Source organism: Silurus aristotelis, assembly GCF_946808225.1.
Source record: "Silurus aristotelis genome assembly, chromosome: 4".
In the NCBI taxonomy this organism is placed as follows: Eukaryota; Metazoa; Chordata; class Actinopteri; order Siluriformes; family Siluridae; genus Silurus; species Silurus aristotelis.
Window position 1 is genome coordinate 1,159,155 of NC_139577.1, and position 17,870 is coordinate 1,177,024.

Consider the following 17,870-nt stretch of genomic DNA (forward strand, 5'->3'; position numbering starts at 1 on the left):
CTTCCTCAGGCCATAACTGATGACCACAAGGTCCTAGTGTTCACTCCAGACAGTGATTAACATGGTTCTATTGTTCCAATGCTTACTGGTGCTCAGAAATGAGACATGACATCAACACATAATCTTGGTCCCTGCAAATCCTCTCAGCCAGCCATCGAATGGTCTTTATGATAATAAGATCCTGCACCTGCTCCACTGTGAAAACAGAGCTCAGGGCTCCAAACGTCTTACTAACTAATTGTTGTCTTATTAGCTGTCACCTTCTGTAATGTAATCTACATTAGACTTAGTGCAACAAATCTTCCAGGACAAAAACAGACACATATAAAGAGGAAGCATTCCAGGTAGTTAAAGAGCAATGCTTGAACCAAAACACTAAATATTAAGGCTCAGGCTTACAGGGTAAATTACAAGCCTTTGCAAAGAGTATTAGAGACAGGTGTTTAAAGAGGCAGAGAGGAAATGAGCAACAGGTGTTTGTGATAAGTAACAAGAATAACTCAAGTTTGGGATACTGAGCCCTCTAGTGGACAGGGGGGTACTGCGGTGTGCTGCTTCGATCAGCTCTGTTTGGTTCAAAAATCAATTTTTGACTTCTTTAGGCTGGTTTATTAATGTGCATTAAGTATTCCATAACTGAGGATAATGCGATTCTCGATGCACAGCCAACGATGCAATACATTAAAGATACATATGAAGATTCACTTCTATTACAATGCCATTCGTTACGGTGGCGAAAATAGGATTCAATATGGTACAGATAGTTTGCTATTAATTTTTTGGATTCAGAGAGACAGCAAATCAATCAAATCATCTCTTACGCTTTTTCTTGACTTTTAATGCATGGCTCTTTCAGAAATCTGCATCTTCCTGTCTCCAGGCTTCATCATCAGGGATAAATACACATCATTCACTTTAATTCTTAAGTTCTGTAAAGCTGCTTTGAGACAATGTCGATTGTGAACAAAACTATAGAAATAATGAATCCATGTATGAGTGCAAGTACAAGTTTATGTTTAAGTGTTTCCTTTGACCTTGAATTACCCCACCTGCAGAAACCATGACCTAAACAGATCTATATTATACAGTGTTTTTAGCTTGGACGTACCAAACTGACTCATGCCATGACTCAGGACAGAGCAATGTCATATGTTCTGGATTGGATTTGAACCCATGAAGATAAAGGTGAACGACTATTTCTTTATATGATGATTACATTTTCCTTTGCTTGAGCACAGTGTGAAACCAAAACCGTCAATAGATGTTTCCGACTCTGAAAGTCTGCAAGATCCAGGAACAGTAACAAAACTACAGCTTGAATGATGCAGACTTTATTCTGTAGCACTCAAATACATAATAGTCATTATTCTCTCTTTTTGCAGCTAAATTTAGAGCGATACCAGATCACAATGCTCCCTGTAAGGATGCTTTCTACATGGGGTTCTCTAGACTCGATTGTGGAAGATCACTGGGTCTCCTTTGAAAGTCTCGAAGCCTTATTTCAGTACATTATTAATTGATTTGAATGTTTTCACCACTGATCAGTTCTGGAAGTAAAGCGTTCATGTGATTCAGCTGAAGACCTCCAATATCTCATGTCCAAATTCCTCCAAATGCCCAAAAGCTTATAAAAAAAGCTTATGAAAATCCTTAAAGCTTATAACCTTCTCAACCACCTTTTGTTTGTTTTATGAAGGTTCAGCGACAGAATTATTTTCTATACACCAGGCGACGAGCAGGTTGTTTTTTCAGGCTCATTTAGGAGATGACCTTTTGCTGTGTCTTATACTGTGAAGTTTATTATCCAATTACGGTGTTTAATTCAATAAGTAACAGTTCAGTGTTAAATGCAGTGTTTTGTAGGTGAATATTTGAAGTGAAAAACTTTAGTCTAACATGAGAATGAGAATTTCTGATAGTGATAATGGATTCATCATTAATATACAGACTTCAACTTCAACATGGTCTGTTATAAGAGCATTGTATAGCAGTTATAGGATTATTTCCAAATAAATGACTGCGAATGTAATAAAAAAAAAAGGGAGTTTTTATTCTTATTATCAACAAGAAATTAGGAATCACTAAAACACACAACAAAGCAAGAACATTTGACAATGAAGTTATCCTTCTTTTTTCTTTTTTTAAAGACATTGAAAACAGTCACTTGAAGTGTCTTCGATGTTAAAAAGAGAAAGAAAATCAGAAACGGTGCCTAAGAACATCACAACTGCTTTATACAGGGCTCACATTTGTAATCAATAATAATAATAATAATAATAATAATAATAATAATAATAATAATAATAATAATAATAATAATAATATGCTCTTGGGCTATAATTGATCTCCGATGATTGAGGCAAGCAATGAAGGATCATTCAACATATTAGCAGAAAGTAAATTTTCAGCATGCAGGCTTATGGTTCATATTTAAACTATAGAATAAAAAAAAAAAAGTGACCTCAGAAGGCTGATAATGTACAGAATGAAGGTTAACTACTCAAATATCAAGAACATTAAATAAAGAAAAAACAAAACAAACTAAAAAAAAAATCCTATGGGATGGATGAAAAGCTAGAGACATCCTCTGGAGGGTGCTAGAGAGTCAGGAAATGAGTAGCGCTGTGTGTTGACTTGATGCTACCGTTTGTCTGATGTATATGAAAGTAACTTCTGGTTCTGCATCCGTTAAGGTTTATGAGAGAAAGGGAATGAGGACAGTTGGTGATGTTGTGAAATCGTGCCTTGATCCATACACACAGAGATGCATTTCACTATTTACACTATTAGAGGTACTTTCTGTCTCCATGCCTTAGAGACACCCTTCAAAATATGATTGTCCTGAGATCGTAAAAAGGTTGTCTGTTAACTTTTTCTCTCATTCTCTGAGCACCAAATCCAGACTGGCCCGGTTCGTCCGGTTCTGTTTCAATAATTTGGCCCCTTAAAAAAAGGGTCCCTTCTTAAAACTGCACCATAACACATAGACGGATGACACACACCTGGCGGCCCAGGTTGTCCCGGATATCCCTTCTTCCCCTCTTCCCCATCCCGTCCAGGCATCCCGGGGGCACCTGGGTGACCAGGATTGCTGACACCTGGGGGACCCATCGGACCTAAAAGAGAAAAAATACAACCATTTAAAAATATTTATCTTAAATGGAATAAAAACTGTCCTTGTCTATTGAAACACTGCTCCCTGTACTGTTTCCACATTATTTAAATTCCTTAAAAATATTTTACACAATAGTCACTCCACAAATACAATTGAATACTCATCATTTTATTTCTTGTACAGTGTGTATATTAATATCCTTGCCTTGAAGTCCCGGTTGACCTGGGTCTCCAATTCCGGATCGTCCTTGATTTCCTTTTTCGCCTTTTTCTCCCGGATCACCTGGAAAATACCCCCCGAAAAGCCTGCGCTGAAATCTCTTCTCTGACATTTTAATACAGCATTTGGCAGAAGCCCTGATCCAGAGTAACTTACAGATATATCGCATTTATACAGCCGAATAGGTGAGGGTTAAGGGCCTTGCTCAAGGGCCCAGTAGTGGCAGCTTAATGGTACTGGGATTTGAACTCATGACCTTCCGATCAGAAATGCGACACTTTATCCTACCGAGCTACTGTACTAATACGCTGCTTCGAATCGAGTCATTTACAGAGGTGGAAAGTAGATTATAACATTTTCTCTATATAAAAATAATGCAAGGGGGAAAAAAATCACGGAATCTTACACTGATTGATTGACGGGCGAAGAACAAACGCACTAAACTCACAATAAAGAAAGATGGAGACGAACAAGACGGACACCAGTGATGCAGAGCGAGCTGAAAGTGAAATGCTAAGGTTGAGTTATTATTAAACAAAACCCTGGTCATATTTAAGTGGCCACTTTGACTTCAAATTGATGATTGTAATTGTAAATTGACATAATTGTTGTACTGTTGTGTTGCGTCACTGCGTGACGTTACTATTGTTGGTTAGCACCAGGGTTGGAAATTAACAGGGGGCGAACCTCTGAATGCACAATGCTGATGCTGCATAAGATTTAAGCATTACTGTATTACTGTATTTCATTACTCTTTCCACCTCTGGTCATTTATTATAAACGTTAGGGGCGTGGCCTGCTAATGCATCTATTTAAGCTATACTCACGCTTATGCACTAGGGGCTGAAAGTTCTACGTTTTCCCAGGACCACCAGAAAGTTACTGTTCGGCCTTTGACCAAGATTGTTAACCCTCGACTGTTCCAAGGTCATTGTAAAATGTCTCAACTTGCTTAATGAGCACAAACTTCCTTTTTAGCAGTAATGAGTGCAGGCCTGGGAAAACCCTTCACAAGGTCAAATTTTGACATTTTCAACTATACATAGATTTAAAAACGTTCCGACTGAGACCTGTGTCTTATATGCACATTATTCAACTCTACGGAAAGCCACTGAGCCTAGACGCCCATTTGAACCTAGCGTCTAGATTAGCGTCTATTGCATCAGACTTTTCCACTGTTCTGTTGACTACATTTACTGTAAGTGTGCGTGCTGTTATGTGATCTGTAAGCTTAACAATTACACTCCTGTTACCTTTCATGCCTGGAATTCCAGGCCGTCCAGGTAAACCTCTGTGTCCCTGCATTCCATTTGATCCTGGTGCTCCTGGAAAACCTCTGGAACCCTGAGGACCTCTTGGTCCTGCTGGTCCAGGATGTCCTGGCCTGGAGTGGCAGTGTTCGCAACTTCTCTGCTGACTGTGTTGGGTACTAAGAAGAAGTGAGGGAATCTCTGCTGCAAATCAAAGAATTACGTCTGCCATGAGGGAAAGACAAATGAAACCAGAACTGCCATTCCTAATAGCAGGTAACAGCTAGCTCATGACACATGTAGTTAGTCTGCTGTAGGTGAGATGCCACCATATGATGTGTAATACTTTTATACAATTTCCCATTCGTAATTGTACTTTGGTGTGCTTTTTTTTTTTTTCTTTTCTTGGGTTTGATCACAAATACTCACATCGAAGGACTTCTCTGCAGATCTGCTGAATGCGTTGCTCAGACAACTCTCTTCCCTGCAGGATTGTAGTTCAAGACAAAACTTAGCAATGACAAATGTTTTGACAATCATTTTTATCATTTTAATTGTCCTGTTGCACATTTGTTATGAAACCTGGGAGCTTGCTTCTGATTGGCTAACGGTGTGAATATTATTTCCTGTTCATTATCCCTTTCCCAGAGCAGTACTGCACCCATTCAAACATCCAGATCCAAATGAAAGGTGTGAGCAAACATCTTGAGCACCAGGTGAACTCATGTGTGACGGGAAATTTTGACATGAAACACAGTCTGTTTACATCCTGGCCTCTTTGTGTGGCTTGCACAAGGGTGGAGTTTTTATCTTTGGACCCAGATGTAGCAAATGCTAGAGGCTGTCGATGCCCTTTGTAGGATTGTGTTTACATATTTTTGCTGACTGGATTCCTTGTTCATTAAAACGAGTGTGAATCGCTGTAATGAAGACTATTTCCTCCAGCAGCAGATGTGCTGGCACTGGTAGAGGGTGGCAGACAGACATGTTTGAAGATTTCAATGCCTTTCTGAGCTGTGACTTGATAGAAATCAAGTGTTTGGATCTTGTTCTTCAGTGGCATTAACGTATTTACTGCTCTGGAGCTGAGATTGCATAGCACTGGATTGAGTGCCAGGAATAAATATTCTATTGCTGGAACAGGGTTGTTATTAGGTGGGTGTTTAATATCTAAAGGTTCTTTAAGGCTTCAAGGTTTGAAGGTATCTCTTTGGGTCCACCTCAATAGAACTCATTCATATTTCCTTTGGAGCTAATGTACTGTATTTGCAAATGTCAAAGAAAGTCAATGCGAAGTTACAAATCTATAAGGATTGAATATCATGAACACCTTTTGGACAAGTTCATTAAGTTTCGATGACATTTACATTTGCGGCTTTTAGCAGAAGCCCGAGTCCAGAGCGACGTACAAAAGTGCTTTGAATAAATCTACACTGATACGCTAAATTACAAACTTCATATAAATCAGGCTATAACTCTTTATTATTGATTAAACTTGGAAAGTGCTTATTGAAGTGTTTCAGGAAGACGAAGAACTTCTACCGTCGCTGTTCGGACACCTAGGGGAAGTTTATTCCACGACCTCGGTGCCAGAACAGAGAAGAGCCTTGAAGTATACTGTATATACTGTGTATAGTGACATCAACTGTGATCAACATTATCAATTTTAATACATTTTATTGATCCTACTGAACTGTCAAGATCTTGAAAATTGTATTTCTTTGATTTAAAATGTTAAAAATTGTTAAAAAAAAAAAAAAGTGTATTTAGATTTTTTTATTTTATTTTTTTCAATTATTTGGTCTAACACTTTTTGACTACATTTTATATGCAATAAGGAATATAGCTGAATCAGCTGTTGCTGATGGCCAAAAATAAATAATTTAATAGAAAAAGTGGGATCTTTTAAAGTCTATCCACTTCAGTCATAATGATGATGGAAGGTCTTTATGCACTTGGTGTCTATGGTCAGAAGTCACTTCATTAGCATGCTTAAAGTTATTGAATATTTCTTGGTGTTTCATCTCAGTCTGTGGGCAGATGTGTGCCAAAAGGAAATGAACAAACAAACAGCTGCTTTTGTTTCTATTTCAACAAGGACCATCAAAGAAGTTTGCCTCAGAGGCAATATACTGGTTCTGAAGCCTTAGTAAGGATTTGTCTTCTGTCAACTGATCTTTTATTTAGAAATGTTTTCATTGTGACCAGACCTTCTGCAAACTAAGCTGAGAATTCCTTCCTATGGTGTAAAGCAGTATTTGAATCATCAGGCCATACCTCTATAAAACCTGCCCTGAAAAGGTGTGATAACCCTTTCTGGAATGCTCCGGGTGTCCACCCTATAATCACTAGTTAAAAGCTGCCTCTGGCTCGTTTTTTCAAAGGGAACAATGGAGTCAGCTGAGCCATCCTTCTCCTCAAAGGTGGCAAAAAACCTTGGCTTCTGCAGCATGTGATAATGTGAAAGAGACCTAGGAATAGAGCAGTGCTCTTCGTGTAGGAGGCTGCCGTAGGGTAGTAAAGCTTGACTTCTAACAGAAATATGTAAGCAAACGAATGGTTCTGTAAATTCAAATTAGACTTTCTCAATCTGATGTGAGAGCATGCTGTCAGATCTTGAAAATTTCTCAGACAATATCAAGAAAACCAGTAAGATTACAGCAGTTCTTCAACGACTGAACTTTTGCAAGTTGTAGACCAGCTACCAAAGGTTTTAGTGCTCAGGAGGTCAGATCTTCTTATTGACTAGTTAGTGGCACTAATATTTTCCTCATGGTACAAATTTGATGGTATATCTGTTTGCACAAAATGTTTGTTTAGAAACAATTCTAGAATACTTACAGGTCGTCCTTCAGGTCCAGGTGGCCCAGTTTGCCCAATGACCCCCATCTGCCCGATGGGCCCAGGAGGACCTGGTTGACCTGGCAGACCCGGTTGTCCCTGGTGACCTATCTGTCCCCTCTGTCCAGACTCTCCTGTTGTCCCTTTCTGACATGCACACAAGCACAGCCTCAGCGTAGAAAAGTTTTCATTCGTTCAACATACAGACAAAAATCAGGTTTTTTTTTAATATGACTACTTATGTATAAAAAAGGATTATTTGTTTATACCAGTAGCAGAATATATATATTACTATACAAATGTTCCTCTATATATATATTCACACGCTCTATAAACAGCGTAGTTAATGACATGCAGCTATCAGGTGTTAAACTGGTGCTAGTTCAAGCTGGGAAAACTGGGATTGATAATTTAATCCAGAAGTTTTTTATTGAATCGAATATTATAAATCTGAACAGCATGCAATTTGATGAAATTACTCTAAACCTTAACTCACCTCTCCTTTTTGTCCTGTCAGCCCAGTTAAACCCTGGTCAAGATCAAATTTAGAGGTTATTTAGCAATAATCCATAAGCAGTGCTGACTTTGCCCTTCGTTCTGCACAATAGGCTTTTGTAAATCGGACTACAATGTCCTGTTAGTATCATTATGTGGAGATTTACACTGGTGTTCTCTTACGTAATGTAAAGGGTTTTACCGCATTCTCACCTTTCAACATCAGATTAGACGCTGTTTTTAAAGGCCCAAGGCGAAGGGCTGTAACTTCTTAATAGTTTTTTTCAGAACACAGTCCTCTAATGATCAGTCATTCCCAGACTGGTAATTTTCCTGCTACTGGAGCCGGGGATTAACTCGATTGTCTTATTATCAGTAATTAACAAACAAAACAGCCAGGGTTTTTCTCATGGCACAAAACGAGGCAGTTCCTTTTGCATGTTCAGCTCGTGTCTTAGACTTTTGTTAAATACCTTAAAATTATCGCTGATAATGCCAATGCTTTCTTATAATAATCTTATGTGTATAGGTCCAGCTGTAACTACTGAAATGCAGAATAATGTCACATACAAAAAAGATTATGTACAAGTATAAGTGTGAAACATCAAGCTTACGTTAGGACCAGGTTTTCCCAGATCTCCTTTGTCACCTTTCAACCCCTGTGGAATTGTAATGAAAGAATATTTTATACAGGATAAAGGAGGGATAAGATAAATGATATATATTGAAATATATAATGTATAACTAAATAGATTAGAATAGCACATTTAGAATAATATTTGTAATATAATATAAATAAATATAATTATTAAAAAAAGTTGCATTTTATAATGAAATTTGAAATGGCCCCCGTACCGCTTGTCCTCTTTCACCTGGAGCTCCGATTTCACCCTGGCGAAAGATAAAAAGATGATAAGCAGATCATCATGAACAAGCGGATAAAGGTAATATAATCGCAGCAATATTTCAGCAATCGGCGCCTGTAGCAGATGGGCATCAAGGATTGAGATCTGATATGTTTAAATGCAATAAATCTATCTGGTTTTATAAGAAATGATGTTTTAGCTTAAGGAAAATGAACATGCTCACTGTAGTGTCAAATATCTTTAAAATAGTGAAAATAAATCCGGTTTCTTTGTGTGTAAACCTGCCACCTGTATCCTGGAGCCAGAAAGATCTCCACAGACACATCACAGAATTCTTTTCTTAACAATCTTGCACATTTTATTTTAAGCTTTAATGCCAACCATGTTGTTGAGCAAAATAGAAAATAAATCCTAGCCATCTGGGGAACAATCTGGAATTAGACTTTAACTAAAGCTTATTTCACAAACGGCACCATCTGAATGAACTTGGAGTGAACTGTAATGTTCCTGTAAAGGGTCAGGGGCCATCAAAAAGCTCGAGAATAAATGCAAATTTAGTAGTGATGGCAATGTGTTGACGAATATAAGTCTTATCATATAAAAACTCCATGCTAAGGTGCAAAGGTGCTCTGAGATCCAGTAAAAAAATTAATCCAGGAATCACTTTTAAATAAATTTGATGGAACTACACTGGCAGTTCAAAAGTAGAAGAACAACATGCATCTGCAGCAGTACAGTAGGTTGCTTCTAATTTACACACTAAATAAAAGGATGTCATGTGCAAATGTACCACTATTAAGCAGCAGTGGTCATTTCATTAATTGGCCAATCACAGAAGATGTGTAGAAACATTGTTGTTATTTTATTTGTCGTATCATATGGAAAAAGTCGACACACTGATTGGGGATGGTGTTCAAGAATTTGCAAAAATTTGCACCAAATCCTGCCAATGCTCAAGTCCAACACCTGGGTAATTTCCACCTAACAAGATATACCCCTAATTTGAAATCTACAGAGTAACTGTCACAAACGTTATCGAAATTATTGCAATAGTTTCTATTTAAATTTGACAGCAAAACCACTAAATAAAAGTGTGGCTGTATTTCTGCAACATCTTTGCATAATGACACAAAACTTGGTAAGTCCGAACCAGAGGATATGCAACAAATCTTGTTTTTTGTGCAACCTACAGTTTAAAAGTTACAGTAGCATGCATCTAACATGCAAAGCGCCATCTACTTGCCATCTATCTGCCATTTACTACTTCTGCTAAATTGATCTGCACCCACACCGGCCCTTTGTGGAAAACATCAGCCACCCCTGGGATAAAGAACAGATAAAGCCTCAAAAAAAAAAAAAAAAAAAACCTTTCAGCCCTAATGGCTTAGTGGGATAAGACCTTGTGGACAAAAGCAGTGGTTCTTGGCTCATTTCTGGCTGGTTATACTGTCTCTTCTTCTTTATTTAGAAAAATTTTTACTTTATTTCATTGAAATTTTGTCTGCTAGTAAAAAAAAAAAAAAAACACCAACAAAAAAGAGAGCAGCTGATGTCAGTCTTAAAGGATCAATGTGTTAAAGGTTGTGAGTTCGAGTCTCACTTTTTCTATAGGGCTTTAATTCTTTCCTTATCTCTCTGATGAAAAAGGTCTAAAATCTAAAGATATGTTATACCAGGGATGTTATACAGCAGAGCCCATGATGCTGCCCACTACACCACCAGAGAACAAATAATGGCTTTGCTTAATGGACATTTGTCTTAAGGCTTGTGCTCTGCAGCTTTGTTGGGTGCACGATAATCATTATTTTTTTACAGGCAATAATAATGTTTTAACTTTGTCAATGAACCCTGGATTACGATTTGCTTTTCCTGATGTCTTTGGGATAATTTCGTGTACATTAGAGGATCAGTGAACCGCTTAATTGGGTCCTGAATCTATTAAAGCTCAAAATGTCTTTTAAATGTCTTCTGGCACGGAGTCTGAAAAGAAGGCCAGTTATCTTCACTGCCAAAGTTACAGTCAAGGGGAATTTATCGCTCCCAAACAGGTCATCCCAGACTTGCCATGAGAAGTCAAGTAATAACTCAGATTCAAATATGGTCTAATGAGTTACTGAGTATGAGTCAAGTCCAGGATGCAGCTACGTATTTCAGTTGCCTTCTTTGTAAACAGAGAGCCTTTTGAATTGTAAAGTTCTCCTTTAGAGTTTCACGGGACACTTCCTCATAGCACATTGTGGCTCTAAATCTAAACCATGATGGCATATGGAGGTAGTTTGTATCAGGTACGTCTACTGGAAACAAAAGCCGAGAGGGTTTCAGAACCACAATCATTTCTCGAAATAATTTTACTCTAAATAAGTTTAATTTCAGTTAATCACACCGAATCCCTGCCTCTGAATCGGACATTTCAGCTTTTGGGTGTTACATTTTTGTTGTTTTTATGTTTATTTTTAACTCATTATTATGTAGTTTCGAGTTTTGTATTGATGATGAGTATTTTGATTATGGTTGAACTCTGAGTTCTCAATGAGTCGTTTTGTTTGTTAATCGTTTGAGGTTTGTCTTTATTCCTCCAGGTCAAATCTGGAAGAATTTTCTTTTTTTTCCTCTCTGGTTTAAGGGAAGGAAGGCCCAAACCAGTTTGGATGCTTCTAAGTAGCTCATTTTTAACACATTTCATTCTCTACATTTCTATTAATATATATATATATAACTGCTCAATAAAAGTCATGTTGCCTGGTTTAATAATTCAGCCATATTTTTAGGGGGCCAAGCACAGAAGGTGCATAAATGCTCTTTTGTTCTTTTGCATTTTCTTCTTCTTCTCCTTCTTTTTCCAGTTTAGTCTGTCTGTTAAAGCCCATAGAACCATGTGGTAGAAAGTTGTGAAATTTGGCTCACTCGTTTGGCCAAAGTTGTAGCTGCACTGTTGGGTTCATTTTGGTCTAATTTCGAAAGTTCTTTTTAATCATAAACTTTGAACCGTATTTCAAGAATTTGAATTTCCATCCATGCACCCCAGGGTCTAAATCCCCCTGGGCCAAGATCAGTTTACCTTAAATTTCTTCATGATCTTTTACCCCATCATGGCCCAACACATCGTCCAACCATGCCACCAAACAGGACGCAAGGCTTTATCTCAGCAACGGCTTTGTACATCGACACAATACGTAGTAGGCACATTAAGAGCCATGATCTGAGGCTTTGCAACCACTTAAAACATGCCCCATATTTACCCAAAACGTATTGTGACTGTGCCACCTTGTGGTCAAGAACTGTAACAATGTAAAGATTTTTCCTGATACCATCTAAAGAATTTGGGTTTATTTTAAAGTTTGTCTTTTCTATAACACCTTGGACTATGCTGAGATGAATAAACACCTGCCTCTGAAATGCACGTGTACTTCCTGTCAGCCATCTTGGTCAAAAATATTTTGCCAAAACCTCCTACAAATTATGTCTGATTACTTCCCTACATCACCTTGAACAATGACACAAATGTTGATTGGCATCTTCAGGACGATGACTCCTGACAGCTCCACCTACTAGTCAGAAGGTACAATAATACTGTAATAATGATTAAATCTAATCCTGATAATTGCTAGTTTTTCTCCAAATATTGAATAATTCTTACCAGAGTTGTCTCATATTATTTTAGTTTATTAATCTAGACCTTTCTTCCTACAGCCACTACCATCCGTGATCATAACACGTATACATCACAGGTAGAAGAACAAATAGCAAGCTCTGTTTTCCTTTTGCTTGGCAACAGTTATAGTGAATCATGTGAATTGGCCCCTGGGGTCTTGTTTGCAGCTTGCAGCTTGTTACTTTCACGAGTTTTCTTCAGTAAGGCTTGGCATGGAGAGTTCAATGCTCGCAGGAAAACTTTAACAGAGCAAAATAAGTAGAATTGTTTCTGTGTGTATCAAGTAACAAAAAATTGACTATAAAATTTGTGAATAAAATGAATCTATTTTAAAACTTTACAGCGGTTAAATATTGGTGAAAAATATTTTTTTGAAATAGTTTAAAAGTTAATAGAGTTGATAGAGTTACTGTGTAATTATTGAACAGACCTTAGATCCTTCTATACCAGGCATTCCAGGATGTCCTGTCTGTCCTGGGTTGCCAGGTTCACCAGATTGACCCTATATAATAATAATAATAATAATAGTAGTAATAATAATAATAATAATAATAATAATAATAACAGTATATATATTAAAATCTTAAATAGTATTTACACACTCATTTATGTGTATAAACAGCCTTTAAATCTACAAAAATATTCAATAATATTTTACCTGTTGCCCAGGTAGCCCTGGTTGACCCTGCATACCAGTGTCTCCTTTACTACCCTAATGAAAGAATTAAATTATATGAGTAAAAAAATAATAATAATAGAAAATGTTGTGTGTAATATCAGGTTGAAAACATGCTTTCTGACCTTAGGTCCAGGTAATCCAGATGGACCAGGTATTCCAGGCAAACCCATCTCACCCTGTAAAGGACACTGTTATTTAGCATTTTTCCTCAAGCAAACATTACCGTAATTGAGACTTTTTCTAGGACTGAAATGTAATAAATACAGGAGGGGGTTCAATGTAATTGCTGAAAGCTCATATAGACTTACATTGTCTCCTGGAGTGCCTTTTGCTCCTTTTGGCCCTGGTAATCCAGTCTCACCCTAAACAATAAGATGTCCATTTTATTAGTTTAATATCTATTTTTAAATTAACACAAAACTTTACTCCAGATGCACGAATGTGGAGAAAATGTGTAATCTCACTGTCCTTGACTATGCCATGCATGTTGGTGCTGATCTCTCCATGGCGTTACTGAGCAACTCAAAAAGCAACTTTGGACTGTGTTTAATATCAACAGTTTGCTACAATGGATCAGGAGAATTCACAGTTTGCAATTAAGCGTCCATCACTAAACGATGCACCTCATCAATGATGGAACTGTAATGAATGGACATTCAGTGTTGATGTTGAGGATGGGTTCCTCTCTGAGTCTGGTTCCTCTCAAGGTTTCTTCCTTGAGAGTTTTTAATTGCCACAGTGGCCACCTGTTCGCTCTTTAGTGATAGAATTATGAGAAACTTATAGGCACTAAACGTGTACATTCTAAATGAAATTCTTTTTAATCTTATTACTACTTTATCTTGTTTTGGAAGTAGGCATTAAAAATTGGTACATTGTGAATAAAAGGAGGCACATGATCAACGATAATCAGACAGACTTTGGCATTCAAAACAACGCTTGATTGATTTTATGGGGTCAATTCCTTCCATCATCAGACCTGCTTGAAATGTTGGCACAAGGATTTGAGCTCACGGGTTCATGGATTTCTGTATCTTGTTGGCAAATACCGATCCAGTCTATTTTTTGTAATCTTGTGCCCACAGATTCCTCAGATGATAGGACTGAAATCTAATGTGGTCTCTTGCTGTCGCATTCCATCCCTTTCACCACCATGTTTGGCATGTTGCGCTCCATGAGTTGCTATTCTCCTCACTACACCTGTGAAAGGTGGCTATTTCATTAATCACAATCTTTTCTCCGAACCCCTTAAACGTTCTACTCAGACTTCTCTGAAAAACAAGGTATTTCTGCCTGCTTATTGGATTGGATTTTCTGTTCCTGTAAACTCTGTGCAAAAATCTGTAAACTGTGAGCAAAAAATCACATCAGATCAGCATTTTCTGAGAAACTCAAACCAGCCCACCTGGCATCAACCACCATGCCACGTTCATAGTCAATGCCATCTGATTTTTCATGTTTTTAAATAAGAACTAAAGTTCTTGGCCTGATCTGGATTGCATTTTATTCAATTTTTTTGCTGTTGCTTGCTGTTTGATCAATTAAATTATTATTATTTAATGAAGCGTTTCGATGTCTTAACTCTAACCCTGCCTTGTGTAAAGATATTAATATGGAACTGTATTGATACATATTAGTGATTGCAACCCTTAGAATGCATTTAAGACATCGATCAGATCTACATGTCAAACATGCTGCCATGGACCAGGCTAATTATCAGCAAACTAATTATGAAGCTATTCGTGAGTTCAAATCCCAGTCACAACAAGCTAGCGCTCTGGGGCCCCTACACAAGACCCTTAACCCCAAAGGTGCTCTGTTGAATTAATTTGATAAATGTAAGTCGCTCTGGATAAGAGGGAGTCTGACAAATGGTGTAAATATAAAAAGTGTGGGAATGTTTAAGGTGGTCCTCTTGAGCAGTGGAAAATCTATGTGTCTGTGCTGTTTTCAATTTTTTTTCTATTTTCTCACACCCCCCTTGTCTTGGCTCTGTCTTCGGCTCTCTACTGTAATAGAGGTGAAATCACCTGTTAATTGTAGTGGAGGCATAGGGAAAAAAGGACCAATGAAGAGCAAGAGCCTGACCAGAGGAGGCGGAGCCTACAGTTTAAAAGCAGCAACCTAAAGCACTGCTGGGAAAGAAGGAAAAGGAGGGAGAGAACTGTCCGCTAGTTGCCCTGTCCGCTAGTTGCCCTGTCCGCTAGTTGCCCTGTCCGCTAGTTGCCCTGTCCGCTATAGTTGCCCTGTCCGCTATAGTTGCCCGCTATAGTTGCCCGCTATAGTTGCCCTGTCCGCTATAGTTGCCCTGTCCGCTATAGTTGCCCTGTCTGCTAGTTGCCCTGTCTGCTATAGTTGCCCTGTCTGCTAGTTGCCCTGGGTTAGTGTAGTCAGCTAGTTTGTTGCTGTTTGTTAGTCAGTTTAGCTTCTAAAAATACAGCCTAAAGTAGTCCCTTTTTTTTCTATTTTCATTTCTTTGACACTGTCCATGTTCCTTTGCTTGTGTAAGTCTAGTCTTCTTATCACCTTTTGTTGATCAGTGTTTAGAATGTACCACTCTGATTAATTCCTTTAAAATAAACTTGACTAAGCGCAATGTGTCCCTTCACCCTTGACCGTTGTTCTTAGTTTATATTAAAAAAATAACTCAGATATCAGAATGTGTGTATTTGCAGACGTGTACAAATTCAGCAGATAAACTAACCAATAAAACATCAACAATGCGATGCATTCACCACTGCATTGGTTCAGATTTTCAACACAGACTTTAACCCAAGTTCAGAAATAAAGAGGTTATAAATTTGTATAAAATAATGAGTTTAGGGCCCAAAAGTTACAATTGTAAGTTCGTCTCTAATGAGCGAGAAAAAAGGAAGAAACCTTGAGAGGAACCAGACTTAAAAGAACCCATGCTCATCTGGGTGCTACCTGAATTTACATTTATAGTATTTGAAAAAAGCCCTTATCCACAATGACTTATAATTATCTGATTTGTGACAACTGAGGAGTTGAGGGTTAAGGGCCCTTCTTTAGGGCCCCACAGTGACAGCTTGGTGGTACTGAGAAATAAACTCACAACCTTCAGATTTTTTTTTTTGTGCTTCTTCACTAAAAGGAATGCACTTAAATCCAGCTGAGCGCTTCTAATCTACTAACAAGCATTTCAACACATGGACACCAAACACACAATGCAGACGCTGTGGAGGAAAAGTACACACAAACCAGTTGCCCAGCAAACGGCAGACGTTGTAAAGCTTCTGGAAATCTGAATCATTGTGCCAAAGTCTGTCACTCGTGCAAAAGGACGCCTGCGCAGCAGATTCCTGGCAAGGACTCTTTCCTTAACGAACAGCACAGTCTGCAAAAAGACGTTTATCGGGTATTTGCAACACACACAATATCAGCTCTGAATTATTCAGCAGCAATGGTGCATTTGTTTGTCATCAACACTGTAGTGCACACCCACAGCAGAATGTTTTCAGAGATGTTCTGTTATAAAAACCCAGCATTGATTGACATCACACACTTGGGACTAACTAATCAGACGTTGTTCATTCATCATAATCTGAGGCAAGGTGAACACCTGAATATTATCTGTCCTGCTGCCAATGTGCTCCTGAATCTCCGATATATACGAGAATGTCTAGAACCTCAGTGAAATCCGAAAGAGGCAAAGCACAAAGCTGTTAAAACTCAGAAAGCTCTTCAAACAACAACCAGAGTCTCAACAGAAACAAATGAGAGCTGAATAAAAAACACATCTTGAGTGCCTTGGCTTCATTTTCTCAGCAGATGAGATTTCAGCAGGAGCCAAGATAAGTGATTCACTAAGTCAGCAAGGTCTTAAAATCAGAAGCCTTCATGCCATGGCGCATTACTTCTCCAGATTCATCGAACACATTTCTACCATCACTGCACCTCTCTGAGATCTACACTGGGCATGTGATGAATGACACAATGCAACAATTGTAGAGTAATTTACAGACAGATGGACAGCATTACTCTGTCGTACAGTATTACCATGCCATTCTCCAATCCAAAGAAAGACACAAAACATATTGGATTCCATGACTGGGCCAGGCTCTCTCAGGCGAACAAGGGGGAGGGAAAAAATCACTGTACATGCAAGCTTTGCACTCGGTCACCCAGAAATATGCTGGCTGGTGAAAAAAAGTTAATAAAAATCTGGCTAGAAAGTGGTGTTCTGTAAGAAAGTGTACAGATTTTCTAGTCCTAGAATTGTAACTGCATCTACACCAAGTTTTCCATGTGACCACAAGCCACTTTCACCTGATCTGGAGTATACTTCAGAGTGGAATACAGGAGGTATAAAGAACCACCAAATGTCACACAGTACAAAGGGTTTCAAAGTTGCCAAAAAAAGAACATTAACCTTTTTCCTACAGGATGTTCCATACCAAGGCCATGACATGAGGAGTATTTGAAAAAGAAAGAGATATTCAGACACCATCCTGTGCACCAGATAGCACCCATTCAAAGACCTTACAATGCATGCTGAGATGTTCATAATTCACAAAAATGTTTATAGAAAATAATGTTGTAGTTCCAGGAGTTATCTTCTAACTTGCCCAGGAAAACAATCGAGGCACCAGGAAGACCATATAAGTTTTTTTTCTTGTTACTTGACCCATAAATTAACCATATTTTGGTTCATTGTATTTTATTTTGCCACGAAAACAATACAGAATTGAGAGCTGGAGGTGGCGGCTCAGTGCTTAAGATATTGTACAAT

General features: G+C 38.2%; 1 protein-coding gene across 3 annotated transcripts in view; it reads right to left on the reverse strand.

Annotated features, from left to right (window-relative positions):
- Window positions 1-2,032: 2,032 nt before the first annotated feature.
- col21a1 (collagen, type XXI, alpha 1) overlaps window positions 2,033-17,870 on the reverse strand; it is a 39,945-nt gene continuing 24,107 nt past the window's right edge. For 2 of the 3 annotated variants that reach the window (XM_083539109.1, XM_083539108.1), the window contains 12 exons: window positions 13,426-13,479; window positions 13,240-13,293; window positions 13,097-13,150; window positions 12,869-12,940; window positions 8,776-8,811; window positions 8,535-8,579; window positions 7,922-7,954; window positions 7,426-7,572; window positions 5,014-5,068; window positions 4,588-4,788; window positions 3,320-3,397; window positions 2,033-3,116 (listed from right to left, as the gene is read on the reverse strand). In XM_083539109.1, the coding sequence (XP_083395235.1) occupies window positions 2,929-3,116; window positions 3,320-3,397; window positions 4,588-4,788; window positions 5,014-5,068; window positions 7,426-7,572; window positions 7,922-7,954; window positions 8,535-8,579; window positions 8,776-8,811; window positions 12,869-12,940; window positions 13,097-13,150; window positions 13,240-13,293; window positions 13,426-13,479 (1,017 nt within the window). In that variant the 3' untranslated portion in view covers window positions 2,033-2,928. Of the gene's footprint in view, window positions 3,117-3,319; window positions 3,398-4,587; window positions 4,789-5,013; window positions 5,069-7,425; window positions 7,573-7,921; window positions 7,955-8,534; window positions 8,580-8,775; window positions 8,812-12,868; window positions 12,941-13,096; window positions 13,151-13,239; window positions 13,294-13,425; window positions 13,480-17,870 lie in introns of those variants that run through there. The other variant, XM_083539110.1, reaches the window with a different exon arrangement.